The sequence below is a fragment of the Oncorhynchus mykiss genome, chromosome 19 (assembly GCF_013265735.2).
Source record: "Oncorhynchus mykiss isolate Arlee chromosome 19, USDA_OmykA_1.1, whole genome shotgun sequence".
Lineage (NCBI taxonomy): Eukaryota > Metazoa > Chordata > Actinopteri > Salmoniformes > Salmonidae > Oncorhynchus > Oncorhynchus mykiss.
In genome coordinates this window covers 46,832,738-46,849,462 of record NC_048583.1, presented here as the reverse complement: position 1 = coordinate 46,849,462, position 16,725 = coordinate 46,832,738, and the positions used below count along the sequence as shown (strand labels likewise).

Here is a 16,725-nt window from a genome sequence, read left to right as displayed (position 1 = left end):
AAAAAAAAAAACTTTTGACACGTATTGTTAATGTTTACATTCCTTTTTATGTTTTACTTGACTTTTTATTGAATGAGCACCATTGACATTTCATATGAATTTCTTGTCAATGGCATTAACAGGTAAATTAACAGAGTAGGCCTAACATTTGTGCTTTTGTAAGATACATCATGTCATCTTCCATTTATAGTCTTCAAACGCATAGCAAAATATACAAATAGATTATAGCAATATCTAAATAGTACAAAATGGAACAAATGACATGAAATGTCAAAGAAATTAGATGATACAAAAGTACTGTGGTATCTTCCTTGAGCTCTCTAAAATGTTACACTAAATATGCTTTCATTGCATCCTTCTTCAAAGTATTAGGTGTATATCTGTCTGTCTACAGAGCCTAAGATTACAAAGTGTGTTTTGAAAGGAGATCCAGTAAGGTTCACAGACAGACAGTATCAAAAGCATATAAACTGGGATTATATCTCTGTGTTTTAACAGTTGGAGTTAATGTCTGTCATGACCTCTCCTCTCCTATCCCATGTCTGTATGCCTTAGCAAGGCTGTTCTTGGTACTGCCCCTCTGTTGCTGTGAAGAAGTCCTCCAGAACGCTCCTCAGGTACTCAAAGGTTGGCCGGTTCTCTGGGCTCTCATTCCAGCACAGGTTCATAATATTGTACAGACCTTCAGGGCAGTCCTCCGATCGGGGCATCCGGTAGCCTCGCTCCAGGTTCTGGATCACCTCTGGGTTACTCATGCCTGACAGTGGGAGAAGACAAGAGATGGGGATGCAGTCTGGCTGATAATATGGGAAAAGTGTTGTATTTTGGTGAACAAAATATGTAATTTTTGAGGATTACTGTATACAGGTGCTATTTGGAGAATGGTGTGGAGTATTCTCAGTCAAATACCTGGATATGGGATACGACCATACGTCACTATCTCTGTCAAGAGGATCCCAAAAGACCACACATCTGACTTGATGGAAAAGGTTCCGTAGTTTATAGCTTCAGGTGCTGTCCATTTAATGGGGAATTTGGCACCTGAAAAGTGAAATAGGTTTACTTTATGCATATGTTCATTTCAATAGCACCCTATGCATTCTACATGAACACTTGGTGGGGCTATAGTACAGAGAGAGTTCCTGGCATAGCAGAAAGCACTTAGAACATTTAAGCACATCCATTTTTATAGTGTAAACTAAGGAAAGTCATTCTACCCTCTCTGGCTGTGTACTCGTTGTCCTCGATGAGTCTTGCAAGTCCAAAATCAGCAATCTTACAGATGAGCTCATCAGACACCAGGATGTTTGCTGCTCGGAGGTCCCGATGGATGTAGTTCTGTTTTTCAATGTAGGCCATTCCCTCAGCCACCTGCAGGAGGCAGTACAACATAAGAAGGATTTTTTCCCACCTTAATTTACCACGTAGGCTCGATGAGAACAAGTTCTCATTTACAACTGCGACCTGGCCAAGATAAAGCAAAGCAGTGGACCCAAACAACAACACAGAGTTACACATGGAATAACAAACATACAGTCAATACAATAGAAAAAATGTTATATACAGTGGGTGCAAATTAGGTAGGATAAGGGAGGTAAGTCAATGAATAGGCCGTAGTGGCTAAATAATTACAATATAGCAATTAAATTAAACACTGGAGAGATAAATGTGCAGAAGTTGAGTGTGCAAGTAGAGATACTGGGGTTCAAGGAGCAAAATAAATAACAGTATGGGGATGAGGCTTAAAGCTAGTGAGGGAGATATGAATCTCCAGCTTCAGTGATTTTTGCAGTTCGTTCCAGTCATTGGCAGCAGAGAACTGGAAGGAAAGGCGGCCGAAGGAGGAATTGGCTTTGGGGGTGATCAGTGAAATATACCTGCTGGAGCGCGTGCTACGGATGGGTGCTGCTATGGTGACCAGTGAGCTGAGATAAGGCAGGGCTTTACCTGGCAAAGACTTATGAATACACTGTGTGTGTGTGTGTGTGTGTGTGTGTGTGTGTGTGTGTGTGTGTGTGTGTGTGTGTGTGTGTGTGTGTGTGTGTGTGTGTGTGTGTGTGTGTGTGTGTGTGTGTGTGTGTGTGTGTGTGTGTGCGTGCGTGCGTGCGTGTGTGTATTAGAGACAGACAGGGCAGAGGAAGATTCCTGTGACAGGGAGGTTCCCACTTCCCCAGGTCAAATCTCTGTTCCTCACCTTGGTGCTCCACCCAGTTTTCACAGGCAGGTTATAATTGTGGCTGATCTAATCATATTTGTCTTTACCCTAAATTAATTTAATACAAGTAAAACCATAACATTTCCTGTGTGAGAAAAATGAGTATGATTATGAAACATATGATGGTTTGAGTGTGCAAGTATTTCTGTGGTAGCAAGGAGTGTGTTCTCACCGCCCCCTTCATGTACGTGTGTGTTTAGGCAGACATTGGTGCATATTTCAGACGTAATAATCTCACAGATAGGCGTCATGGGGCCCGAGGTCCTTGAGAGAAAACAGAGAGGTGCGTGTGTTGTATGAACTTGACCTCATCATCATGCCCAAAAATGTCTACATTTTCACTCACTAGCTCTAGGGTTCATGTTTTCACTGTCTGTCACGTAACACACAAAAAAACACAGTATAACACAAAGTCTTCATCTTCAAGAAGCCCCGACCCTAACCTGGTAGTAACCCTAACCTTAGCCCTAACTATCTTAGATGCCCCTCTGCCCTCACTTTCAGTTGATGTGAAGATATTCTGGCTCTAAACAGGCAGCCCTGCTCTCAATAGCACGATACACAGAGTTTCCACTGTTGGGCCAGAGTCATTTCTTACAGGACTCATTTGAATTCTAAATCCAATTCCATGGCAGTTGGGTTCTTACTCACTACGCGCTCACAGCAACTTATGATGCTGAATGCCATCAGTGTTCTAGCTATTGCTCAGGAACGTTGTCTTTTTCCATAATACCTTCCATAGATTAGGCTCTTCCTCTGTAACAGGCGGCTTTGAAAGTACTCTGAGCTTGGCTAGTTGACATCCCTGTAACCCCATTACACCTCCATGTGGCTCAATTTCCATTACTGTAAATGAGAGGTACATAATTGAACCCTGAAGAATGCACAGTGATTCCGAAACGTTGGTAAATACCCATGAAATTGCTGGGAGTATACATGGAGTGTGCAACTTTCTTTATTTTGATAGTTTATAGTTTATTCGCTGTTAGTCATCACCTCCACACAAACTATTTTTCTGGGTGTGCGCCAGCTCGTGTTTTTTAATATAATTGAACCATAACATTATGTTAGTGTAGCCCAATTAAATTAGATGTCGGTGTAAGCAGATGTTCGCCCATCTTTGGCCCGATATTTGGCCGTCAAACTACTCCTAAGTAATTTGTCCTTATACGAGAGGCTCAAGCAGCAATACAGCTGCATTCTTGATCTTTTGAAGTTCAAGGGGTGAGTAACACAGCGGTGGTGACACAGTTAGATTTGTGTCAATGTGTCTAGTCTTATGGTGTTATTGTTAATAAACCTTACACAGGGGTCTCCATTGTTACAGTGAGATTAGTATAAGCCTCATAATAGCAAGGGCTGTTTCCTGTCGACGAGGATCATACAGAGAGAATAGAAAATGAAAGAGTGAATGGAGGGGATAGTGAGACAGAGTTTGGGAGACAGTGTATAGAGAGCTATTGAGATTGAAGTAAAGAGCAGGGGACTTGCCTGAGACGCCATATCTATGAGGGTGTTGATGGGTATTCTGGATCCCTCGGACGTCTTGAGAAAATCTACAAGAGCGCCTGTAATAAAGTGTGATCAAGTTATTCAAATGACAGAAATAGGTCTTTCTATAAGCTAGGGTACCAGTGAATATTTCCTACACCGGACAACTTGTTACAGCTGTTGATAAGTCATTGATAATAATCAGCAGATTCTTTTCTTCATGTCATTACATTAAGATATAAGGGGATCATAGCTATAGTCAATCAAATTCAAGAGTTGATTTAAAACCTATGTTTAACCCTTTATCATGGTTGGTGTCTTGAAGGATTTGTCCAAAATCCTTGCATTTATGGCAGTGTAAGTTGTCGTTATACATATATTAAGCATTAATCAGTTAAATTAGACATTGAACTTGAACCCTGTAAGAATCATGGATCTAGCTGTTGGACAGTTTGTTGTATAGAGGTATCAGAAATGTAGTGTAGCCACATAACATTTAGTGTCTCCTTATGGTATGGCGTGAAAACAGTTTTCATGGGCACACAAATCCAAAATAATGTAGGCATTGCAAAATCGAGTGCATCTAACCAAAAAAGCTACCTTACCTTGATACTTAAAACCTAAATCGATACTGTCATTAATGTGGTTCTTCAGTAATTATGCATAATACTTGATGAATGCCATTTGGTGTCCAATTGGTTAGTTATGCTGTGATATTTTCACACTTCATCATCTGAACCAGGAAGGAATTTTCCGATTGACAGTCAAGTGACGAACAGCTGTTGTGATATGGGAAGCGATGCAACAACAGCCCAAGTGCTGGGAAAAAAGGTGTTTGTGAGGAATGTCTAGAATATATATTGTGCCTGAATCCACATTGAATCTAATATCCCGAGTGAATTGAGGTTAATAATCTATTGTTGTCTGTTTCATTTACAGCAGGGTCTCGTTAGGTTTAACAGAGAAATCATCAAGGTAATGAGTTTGTGTTTTCTTATGTTTTTGTACCTTGGATTGGACACCGAGTCTACTGTGAACACTTGTATAGGACAGACTATTGAGCAACACCCAACGCTATTCATATGAGTTATTCTGGATAAAATGACAACAAATGACATCGTCTAGTGGGCTTATTCACAACATGATCTGTTAATGAAATAACATGACAAATACATTTAGTTTTCCATGTTACACCTGCAATTTGAAACAATACAAGTGGCTTGAATTAGCCTATTGAACATGAATTTGTACTGGAATAGGCCAACCCGTGAAAATCAGACATTTCCTTACTTGGTGCTTGAAAAGTTATTGTAATTATTCTAGACAATTTAGAAGTTCTCCTGCTCCCTTTATAATTACCCGTGATTACATTTTTTATCCGTTTTTGTGAGCGATGTGGCTACTTTCGTTTGTTTCCCGTCACTTCATTTAAAGGGTGTTGCGGTAAAACCAAGTGCGGTTATTATGAGGACGACACCTAATGTTGGTTTCAACTTGGCGTCCAATACAAATACATCCATAAAAAGAAGACCTGTTTTTGGGTCACTGTCATTATAAAAATGTTGAGATGAATTCTACCGCTATTCATGGGTTTATTATGTGTCTCTGTGTCGGCCACATAGGCTACAGAAAAATCAGCATGCATGCATCCAATCTATTTAGTCAGGCAATGTCCATGTTATTCTCACATATTTTAGAATGTAATAATAATTTTAATATCAATGAATTGGCAAGACCTACAAAAATGTAGGTGGAATTATTATAAGACACAAATAATGTTATCTCAAACTATGTTCAGTGAAATTCCTTGTGGGAAAGATCAATGACACTTAACACTGCCATTCAAACTACATTTAGATGTCTCAGACAGATTTTTAAATGAGAAAATTAACATTTCCAGAAAGTCCGTTCACCATCAGTCGATGTGATGCATGGCTTCTATTTGACAGGGCATGGCTCCTCCGTCTCTATGTTGTGTTTGATTAAAACAGAACGATGCCACAGGACCTCAGCCAGCCAAGGCTAGCAGCAGGAAATGCCTTAAGAAAAGAGGAATGACTGTTCCAGGAAAGAAAGGCAACAGACTTCTGTGCTTCAGTCCAGAAGGACTCCTTTGATGTATGTGTGTCCAGGTCGCTGTATAAGCCAAGGTCCAGTATAAGCCAAGGTCACGGTATAACCAAGGTTGCAGGGGATGTTAAAACTTCTTATGGCTGCAGGGGCAGTATTGAGTAGCTTGGATGAAAGGTTCCCAGAGGTGCCCAGAGTAAACGGCCTGCTCCTCAGTCTCAGTTGCTAGTATATGCATATTATTATTAGTATTGGATAGGAAACACTCTGACGTTTCTAAAACTGTTTGAATGATGTCTGTGAGTATAACAGAACTCATATGACCTGAGAAGAAATCCAAACAGGAAGTGAGAAATCTGAGGTTGGTCGATTTTCAACTCAGGCTCTATTGAATTCACATTGGGATATGAAGGAAGTTGCACTTCCTAGGGCTTCCACTAGATGTCAACGGTCTTTAGAAACTTGAATGAGGCTTCTACTGTGTTGTGAGACTGAATAAGAGCTGAATGAGTCAGGTTACTGGCAGAGAGCCATTTCCTGGTCATGCGCATTCCACATGATATCGACTTGCGTTCCGTTGCTCCTCTGGACACAAAGGAATTCTCCAGGTAGAAGTTTATTGAACATTTATGATAAAAACATCCTAATGATTGATTCTATACTTAGTTTGAAATGTTTCTTCGACCTGTAATATAACTTTTTGAAGTTTTTGTGCACAAGCGTTTGGACATGTGTACCTAACGCTAACAAAAGTAGCTACTTGGACATAAATAACGGACATTATCGAACAAATCAAGCATTTATTGTGGAACTGCAATTCCTGGGAGTGCATTCTGATGCAGATCATCAAAGGTAAAGGAATATTTATCATGTAATTTCTGGTTTATGTTGACTCCAACATGGCAGCTAATTTGATTATTTTTCTGAGCTCCGTCTCAGATTATTGCATGGTTTGCTTTTTCCGTAAAGTTTTTTTGAAATCTGACACAGCGGTTGCATTAAGGACAGGTATATCTATAATCCCATGTGTATAACTTGTATTATCATCTACAGTTATGATGAGTATTTCTGTTGAATTGATATAGCTATGCAAAATCACTGGATGTTTTTGGAACTAGTGAACATAACACGCCAATGTAAACTCAGATTTTTTTATATAAATATGAACTTTATCAAACAAAACATACATGAATTGTGTAACATGAAGTCCCATGAGTGTCATCTGATGAAGATCATCAAAGGTTAGTGATACATTTTATCTCTATTTGTGCTTTTTGTGACTCCTCTCTTTGGCTGGAAAAATGGCTGTGTTTTTCTGTAGCTTGGTGGTGACCTAACATAATCGTTTGTGGTGCTTTCGCTGTAAAGCATATTTGGAACTGGACACTGTGGTGGGATTAACAACAAGATTACCTTTAAAACGGTATAAAATACATTGTATGTTTGAGGAATTTTAATTATGAGATTTCTGTTGTTTTGAATTTGGCGCCCTGCACTTTCACTGGTTGTCATATCATCCCGTTAACGGGACTGCAGCCCTAAGAAGTTTTAAGGGTGCCATGCCTGTAATTTTCCAGTTGTATTATCTTCAGTGATTAAAAAAAGGACAAATTGAGAGGATGGGAACATCAAGCCTTCCTTTCTAGTGACAACAGAGGCAACAATTGTGTCTGTGAACACGTGAATCACAAACAAAGAGACAGTTTATAGAGGACTATACAAAGGCCTGACATTCACTAGCTCAGAGCACTTGCATACTGAAGATGTTGATGCACGAGTAACAGTGTCTTCCAATGTGCTTTGTTATTGTCTATCGCAATGTAAGGCCTTCAAAAAGGCAACAACAAACTTTGAGGGCAAATTGAAAACATGCAGGTGATATACTAACAGTAGTCAAAGGTTAAGACTGAGGCTACTGGAGAGAACATATTGGTATCAAAATATGTTGTTATTCTATGAAGTTACGTTTTCAGTGTCAGTCTGTGTGCAGTGCAGTGCACCTGTAACCATGGCAACATTTTTGTTGGTCTGGGTTTGCTACCCTTTTACAGGCAGCCTCTCTCTTTGTTGTGTGAGGAGAGAAAGAGAGTAGTCACTGGACAGTGGCTGAAAGGCCTCGTCTGACTGGGGGATTATGGGGGTTGAAGGGGGTGGGGGGGGTCTGTGTACTGACACAGGAATGGAGCCACGTGCCCATGGGGGTTGACACAGGTCCCATCACTGAACAATGAGACGGTGAATCACCACTCTCCAATTTGACATCACCTTTTTCCCATCAGAACAGACTTCCCTTTGGTGTGTAGACATCAGAGGCCTCGGCTGGTCGATTTGATTATTTTAGTTAAGGCAAGTGCCGCAGGTTCATCAAACTAGAAGAACAGAACTGAAAAGAATAGGATCAAGGTTACCTATTCTATAGGGAGTTAGTCTTACCCTGAAAGACGAGCATTGACCATTAGCCTAATAACAATGTTAACCTAGATAGTGACACTCACCGTTCTCCATGAACTCTGTGATGATGTAGATGGGCTCCTGGGTAACCACGGCGAAGAGGCGCACTAGGCGCGGGTGCTGCAGCTCCTTCATCAGGTTGGCCTCGGCCAGGAAAGCAGCCATGGACATGGTGCCCACCTTCAGGTTCTTAATGGCCACCCGTCTGTGGTTGTTGTATAGACCTGCAGCATAGAGGAAGGCCATTGGTGATACAGTAAATAAATATACAGTATATAGTAATACTACTATCACACTACAGTGTTATTATTCAGTAGTGTAGTATACGATGTGTAGGCCAGTTGAGTCAGTTGAGGACATGCAAGTTCACTATCGGTCACTCTCAACTAGTTGAGTTATATAACCTATTCTGTAATGGTGAGAATCAACTTGTTTTGTTATTGAAAGCATTCTTCTCTACATTTTATCTAAAACAAAAATGGTGATGAAGTTTTTTCCAATCTGACATGCATGGATAAACATTTAATCTGAAACAACAATCACCCCAATGATGTGGGTGTATTCAGTTGCTGCTGTTCGGATGAGGAAAGGAAAAACAATTATGTTGCCAAGATCGCATGCAGGAGGAAGTTGTTAATACAAAGTTCCATGGCAGGCTATTTTGAGGTCTGATATAGGGGGTTGTTTTGAATGTAGCATTGTGTTCACATACATGAAGATGGACGATAGGGAAATCTCCCCCTTCAATGGAAAAGTAGTGTGGAGGGTTTAGATTACATTAAAATATATTCTCACCATCAAAACATTGGAGTTTTTTGTCTAATGTTTGATTTTAGGGTCACAATGGGAGGGGCGATAGTAAATATTGTAATATAGACACACATGTATGAACTAATATAGGCATGTGAAGAGCTTCAGAGAGACTTAGCTACAGACTGGTTTTTGACTAGATCTTCAACCTAGAACGCTCACTGGCTCTTGCGTAATCCAACTGACACCTGACATCAATCCCAAGAGACTTTATACCAGCTCAAACAAGCCCTGCAGTCATGGCAGTATTTAGGAAATTACAAACAATGCAGAACTAAAGCCTAAAAAAAGCTGCTCTGGCAGACACAGAGAGAGACAGGCCCAAAGCCAGATTGAGCAACTGGTTGCTTTATATCTAGGGAATCGATGTAAACCAACACACTCATTTGTATTCTGAAAATGTCCACTGTGGTTGAATATAGCCTGAACATGGGTGGAAAAAGTACCCAATTGTCATACTTGAGTAAAAGTAAAGATACCTTAAGAAAAGAGAACTCAAGTAAAAGTCACCCAGTAAAATACTACTTGAGTAAAAGTCTAAAAGTATTTGGTTTAAAATATACTTTCTTGTTTTTGAAATTTACGGAAAGCCAGGGACACACTCCAATATTCAGACATAATTTACAAACAAAGCATACGTGTTTAGTGAGTCTGCCAGATCAGAGGCAGTATGGATGACCAGGGATGTTCTGTTGATATGTGTGTGAATTTGACTATTCATGTCCTGCTAAGCATTCAAAATGTAACGAGTACCTTTGGGTGTCAAGGAAAATTTATGGAGTAAAAAGTACAACATTTCATTTACTCACCCATCCAGACTTCCCCAAACTGCCCTGCCCCGAGCCTGCGCTCCATCTTGAGGGACTCTCGGGGGATCTCCCATTCGTCCTGCCACCAGGGTTTCTGGGGCACACGGGACTGGCAGGGCTTCATCAACCGGGTGCACAGGCCATCCGCCTCACCTGCAGACACATGCAACACAGGCAGAGTCAAAGGTCAATCAATGCCACCTTATACGGTTCACATTTTAAAACAGATGAGTATGTGCACTATGGATGGTATGGTAATGGTTTTTGGTACCAAAGCTATATGTATTGTTTGGCTGATGTATTATTGTGTTCTGACTGGAGGCATCGCTCCAGGAGTTCAGACAGGATGTGAGTCATAGCACATACGTGAGTGATGCTGGACCAGCTCTTTCAGGGAGTTGAAGGATATCTTTGCGGTGATGTAGAAACCACCAGTATCCAAGTTGCGGATTCGGTAGTGCTTGACCGTGTCTCCCGTGTTCGGATCAAATTCCCTAACAGACAAGGAGAAGGAGCCTTTGGTGGTCTCACTCTCTCTGACCATGAAGGAGCCCTGTGTGTTCCCCGGAGCTAGCAGGAGCCTCATGGCATCATTTCTGGAGAGGTTCTTGAAAAACCATCTGAAACACATGAAACAGGCGTAGAACTTCAAACAAAACCACATCCCTTTCCCTTAACGGGTGTTGACTGTTGTGTATGGGGAGATGGTGTTGGGGTTGAGTTAGACTGTTGGGGGATGTATGTTCTTCCTACGTGACTTCAAGTGACATTAAATACAGTTATTTGAGTTTCTGAATTGACTTACGTCTCCATCTCCATGGAGTTCAGGGGGGCCACAAAGTTGTATGGGATGAAGCCCTTCTGGCCTGTGATGAGCGACTCTGCCATGAACCACTCCGGGTCATCCCTAGACAGCACACAAAACAACAACACTTACATGTATTATAGCTGTTCTAACTAACATCTCACTATATCATACTTTCCAAGCCTTGGCAATGTGTCATGCTCCTTCAAACAACTACGCTCTTTTACGTAACTACACAAATATACCACATCCTCTAAAAAGTAAATGGCATCATCACACATCCTCTACTATTCTTACTTATTGAGGATCTTCAGCTTGTCTCCCTTCTCAAATCCCAGGTCATCACTGTGGTTGGGTTCATAGCTGTATATGGCAACCACCAGGCTATCTGCACAACACAAAACCCGCATGGGTTAGGAAAACATAAACAGTAATGATCAGATTTGACCCACAAGAAGATGGCACATATTTACCCACATATTCAAGTATAAGAACATACCTGGTAGAGGGGAAGAGGGACGCGTGAGATGAGAGGGGTATGGGATCATTTGGTCTGTATACTGATAAGAGCAAAGCAGGTTAAGGTTCAGTAAAATAACCTAGGTTTCCACTTGAGAATTCAAAGATTGTCATTCAGTGTCCTAACAATATGGAAGTTCAAGTTGTTATTTGCATGAGAACAGTAAATAGAAAAGTCTGGGGGGTTTCCACTTACAATTTAATTGATGGTAAAAAAAACAATTCAATTTTAACCAGATTAAGATTAAATTTCATTTAACAGGTTTTACATAATGTTTACTTTGTGCCAACAAACTGGCCCAGAACAAAATGGCATTCACATGTTCTCTTCTTCTGTATCTGTAATCTATAGTGCCTTCAGAAAGTATTCACACCACTTGATTTTTCCCACATTTTGTTGTGTTACATAATCTACACAAAATCTACACGTTTTGGTCAATAATCTACACAAAATACTCTGTAATGTCAAAGTGGAAGAAAAATGTGAACATTTGTAAAGAATTCATAAAACATAAAACACTAACATATCTTGATTAGATAAGTATTCAACCCCTGAGTCAATACATGCTAGAATCACCTTTGGTAGCGATTACAGCTGTAAATCTATCTGGGCAAGACCTTTCGATACCTGGATTGTGCAACATTTGCCCATTATTCTTTTCAAAAAACTTCAAGCTCTGTCAAATTGGTTGTTGATCATTGCTAGACAACCATTTTCAGGTTTTGTCAAAGATTTTAAGCAGATTTAAGTCAAAACTGCAACTCGGTCACTCAGGAACATTCACTGTCTTCTTGGTAAGCAACTCCAGTGTAGATTTGGCCTTGTGTTTTAGGTTATTTTCCTGTTGACAGGTGAATTAATCTCCCAGTGTCTGGAAGAAAGCGTACTGAACCAGGTTTTCCTCAGGGATTTTGCCTATGCTTTGCTCCATCCTGTTAATTTTTATCCTGAAAAACTCCCCAGTACTTAACGATTACAAGCATACCCATAACGTGATGCAGCCACCACTATGCTTGAAAATATGGAGAGTGGTACTCAGTAACATGTTGTATTGGATTTGCCCCAAACATAACACTTTGTATTTGGGGCAAAAAGTGAATTGTTTTGGCAAAAAAATTTCAGTTACCCAAAAAATTATAATTTAGTGAATGTTTACAGTCCAAATGAATTGCCCACACAAAAGCCAACTTCCCCCCAAATGATGTAAGTTGTCAATTCCCAAGCACTGACATGCACAACACCCTTTCAGGTAGACCATGGTTGCATAGGTAATATTCATTGATACCTCAATTAAATGCATATTGGAGATGTTTGTGTGTTTTCACATTCCACTCCAGTTACCCAGCCACGTCCAGACGCTATACCGCCGTCGAAACACACTCACCAATTTAGCTGACTTGAGGGGAATCGGGCAGTTGCAGTGGTCACACACTTCGTCTAGGTTCTCTATCCAGTCATCATCATAATCTGAACTATAGTTGCATCCCATTTTACCTGGAACATAGTCAAGTGTTTCTGTCAGTGTACATCACCACATAATAGAAGAGATTGATTGACAAAGTATAATACAATTTTTTGAATACTTGAGTTAAACAATATAGTTGCTTAGTGCCTCATACTTAGACTTGGTTCCCAAGAGACTTAGTGAACTAGATATCTGTAGCTTATTATATTACCCTCTTAAAAGTAAAGAGCTGTTCAAATTTCAAATAAACAAAATCTTTAATAAGAAAAACTTTTTACCCAGAATGTATTTTATTTTAACATTCATGTAAGCATCTAATATCCCTTAAGTCCCAAGCCCTGCACAAACAACTCAGGATGTCTTGATATGACTAAATCAGCAGAATGAAAAAATTAAGTAATAATCTTGGCCAGACCAAAAGGTGAAATGGATCAGGAGGTATTAAATATACATTCTTGTTTTTGTGTAGCTTCACATCAATACACAACAACCAGAGTGTAGCAGGATTTTAAAAAATCCCCCAAAAATCCCCAATTTCAAATACTACAACACATTGGCATGTACACCTTCAGTAAACTGTATAGGCCTTGTCCAATAGTAATGTGATGAGGAACTGCATGGAACTGAAAACTGATCCATATACTGTGTAGTTTGCTGGGATATGATAGATTTAAGATGGTGACAGATTAAATGAAGAGATTTGCCAATAATATACACTATACTGTATATACAAAAGTATGTTGACACCCCTTCAAATTAGTGGATTCGGCTATTTCAGCCACACCTGTTGCTGACAGGTTTATAAAATCGAGCACACAACCATGCAATCTCCATAGACAAACATAGTATAATGGCCTTACTGAATAGCTCAGTGTCTTTGACCGTGGCACTGTCATAGGATGCCACCTTTCCAACAAGTCAGTTTGTCAAATATCTGCCCGGCTAGAGCCGCCCCAATCAACTGCAAGTGCTGTTTTTGTGAAGTGGAAACATCTAAGAGCAACAACGACTGAGCCGCAAGTGGTAGGCCAAACAAGCTGACAGAACAGGATCGCTGAAGCGCGTAGAGCGTAAAAACTTCTGTCCTCAGTGGAACACTCACTACCGAGTTTCAAACTGCCTCTGGAAGCAATGTCAGCACAATAACTGTTTGTCGGGAGCTTCATGAAATGGCTTTCCATGGCCTGCACAGAACTCTGACCTTAACCCCATCGAACACCCTTGGGGTGAATTGGAACGCTGACTGCGAGCCAGGCCTAATACCCAACATCAGTGCCCGACCTTACTAATTCTCTTGTGGTTGAATGGAAGCAAGTCCCTGCAGCAATGTTCCAACATCTAGTGGAAAGCCTTCCCAGAAGAGTGGAGGCTGTTATTGCAGCAATGGGGGGACCAACTCCATATTAATGCTCATGAATTTGCAATGAGAAGTTTGAGGAGCAGATGTCCACATACTTTTTTTGTGTAATTTAATGAGACCTTTTTTGTTGAGACGCCAAATTACTAAGTGTTTCACAAGGTACATTTTGTGTTATAATTATTTTACTTCATTTCAGAATGAATCATAGTTTGGATTCTTTGATAGAAAATGTGATTATATGTAAAATCACACTTATCCGGTGTTAAACCATGTGTGGCACGCTCTCAGTGCGGATGGAGTGCTCTACCCCTCAGCAGTACAGTATGACCCTGTGCTCTCAGGCCCGTTCTACACTCCTATCCCATTGTTCGGCTCATGTAACGGGGTCAGTGGACTAGTTGGAGTCGCCGCCTGTCCCAAGGGCACAAATCCGCGAGAAAATCTGACGGGTTGGGAAATGCCTGACCCCGGTAGCGATAGTCTACCCCTACACTGGGATGCTCAGGGACGGAATGGTGGAGGACGAGAGGGATTGTTTTTGGGTGACATCTCTTCTGCTCCTGTCTGGCAGCCTCTTACAGAAATAAATCGAAACAAAGTCAAAATTCCCCTCTTGGTTTCGTATTTTAATCATATTCAGCTGCTGATGGGCTGCCCTCCTCTCAAGGCCAAAGGCCAGATTGGTTTGTGTGACTCACAGTGCGCTGCCTTTGGTTTGTTGACTTTATTATCATTATGTTGTGCTGCATTTGTCGAGACATTGTTTTTGATTCTGTCTGTTTCACCTCCACTCTGCGATGCTATGTGGTGTGATGAAGGTCATACTGGAGGTTGGACATTGGTCACACAGAGGTGGAGACTGGACACACTGCTCTTTAGGCTACCTAGTGGTATGACTAACCTGCATTGCTCTTCACAGAGCTGTATTCATGAATTACATCGACAAGATGGCCTTCCGTAAGTACATCAACTGATCTGCCAGACTGCTCTGAAAATATGTTGTTGCTTTCATGAAATTATCACATTTTACATATGCATATTAGATACTCTATAGCTGTAACGATTTGCTATAAAGATGGATACTATATCACAAAGTCATTCTTGGTCACCAGATCCCTCCCTGACAAACAAAAACCCTAAACAATTGTGTGTCAACTTGTAATAAAAGCATAATAACCACAAGAATTGCGTTCACCAAACCAGATGTTTTAACTTAAATTACCAGTTTTCCCCTGTTGTTTTGTATGACCTTATAAGCCAAATGTTGTTTTTTCAGTACAGTTAACATCTTCTCAATATTGAATATAGCCTAAACATTTCTGACTCTGCTCATTTACTGTAGAAGACAGGTCTATACATTGTGGTACAATCATCCTGATAAATGAAGCTTTCAATGGGAGAACACACCAATATAGATGAGTGCATTATATAGCACATCAGGTTGAAGACGTACCTCATGAAACTTCCCCAATGTGTTCTTCAACAGGGTGTCAGCGATTTCACTGGTCTACAGCCAGAGCAGCTTTATCCATGATTTAGATATCTATATCTAGATATCTAGGATTTAGTAATCCTATCAAAAACAGCAACTAAGAATATAACACTACTTTTGGAGAGAACGTAAGAAACAATAGGATGTTGAGTGAGTTTTTCAGGCAGGGAGTTTTATATGTGAAGATCTCATCACTCACTCATGCATTGCCATCCAAACGTATACTCGCACACCCACACAGACACATACACACACGTGCACACACACCTCAGTGGAGATATAGCAGCCCAAAGGGCTTCCTGTCGTTGAAAGGTTGAGGGTTGTTCTGCAGTGGCTCTGACAGGTGCTACCCATGCAGCTGTGTGTTACACAGGGAACATTAGGCTCCTCTGTAAATGGGTCAAGACAGTACCTCTCTCCTAGTGTGTGAATACTTGTGAATGCTCTATGATATTTATGACTGAAAATATGATGTATAATGTATAAGTAATATCTATCTAGATGTAGTGGATATCAAGTTATCAAATTACTTTATTCTTGCTATGTAACTACTGTAAAAAAGAAAAGTGGCATGTATGTAAAATGTGTGTATAATTTACATGTAACAACAAAATAAAAAACTGTAAAAAAAAAAAAAAAGTTTATTTTTGTCCTCCGAAGAGGGTGGGGGGGGTGGATGTGTCCAATGTCATTTTAAAAAGTACATAATAGATATTTGTAAATGTTCCATCAGTCACAATTATTTATTTATTTTACCTTTATTTAACTAGGCAAGTCAGTTAAGAACAAATTCTTATTTACAATGATGGCCTTCCCCGGCCAACCCCTAACCCGGATGACGCTGGGCCAATTGTGCCGCCCTATGGGACTCCCAATTACGGTTTGTTGTGATACAGCCTGGAATCAAACCAGGGTCTGTAGTGACTCCGCTAGCATTGAGATGCAGTGCCTTAGACCGCGGCGCCATTTGGGAATTGGGTAAGATCTTGGTAAATGAGAGTCTCAGGCAGTCGATAGACATTTTGATTCAGATCTTCTGTGTATCGCAATGAGACCGTTATTATGGGAAAATTTGTGTCATCAACATTTAGTTGCAATTGCCAAATGAGTCATTGGTCCCCAGTTCCTCTCTCTGGTCTCACTTCTGTGCCTCTGTGAGGGAACGTTGTCAACGCTGTGGACCACATAGCTCTTTGTTGCAGTGGCAGGTTGCAACTTTAGACTCTAGAGCATGTAC

At 40.5% G+C, this 16,725-nt stretch overlaps 1 protein-coding gene across 1 annotated transcript; it reads right to left on the bottom strand.

Moving 5' to 3' along the window:
- Positions 1 to 27: 27 nt before the first annotated feature.
- LOC100136287 (LCK1) lies at positions 28 to 15,704 on the bottom strand. The gene is given in 12 exon segments (NM_001124541.1): positions 28 to 757; positions 910 to 1,041; positions 1,218 to 1,371; positions 3,707 to 3,783; positions 8,272 to 8,451; positions 9,847 to 9,999; positions 10,213 to 10,466; positions 10,652 to 10,753; positions 10,949 to 11,039; positions 11,151 to 11,211; positions 12,556 to 12,665; positions 15,450 to 15,704. Coding segments are annotated over 11 exon segments (1,515 nt in total). The 5' UTR covers positions 12,661 to 12,665; positions 15,450 to 15,704; the 3' UTR covers positions 28 to 551.
- Positions 15,705 to 16,725: the final 1,021 nt, after the last annotated feature.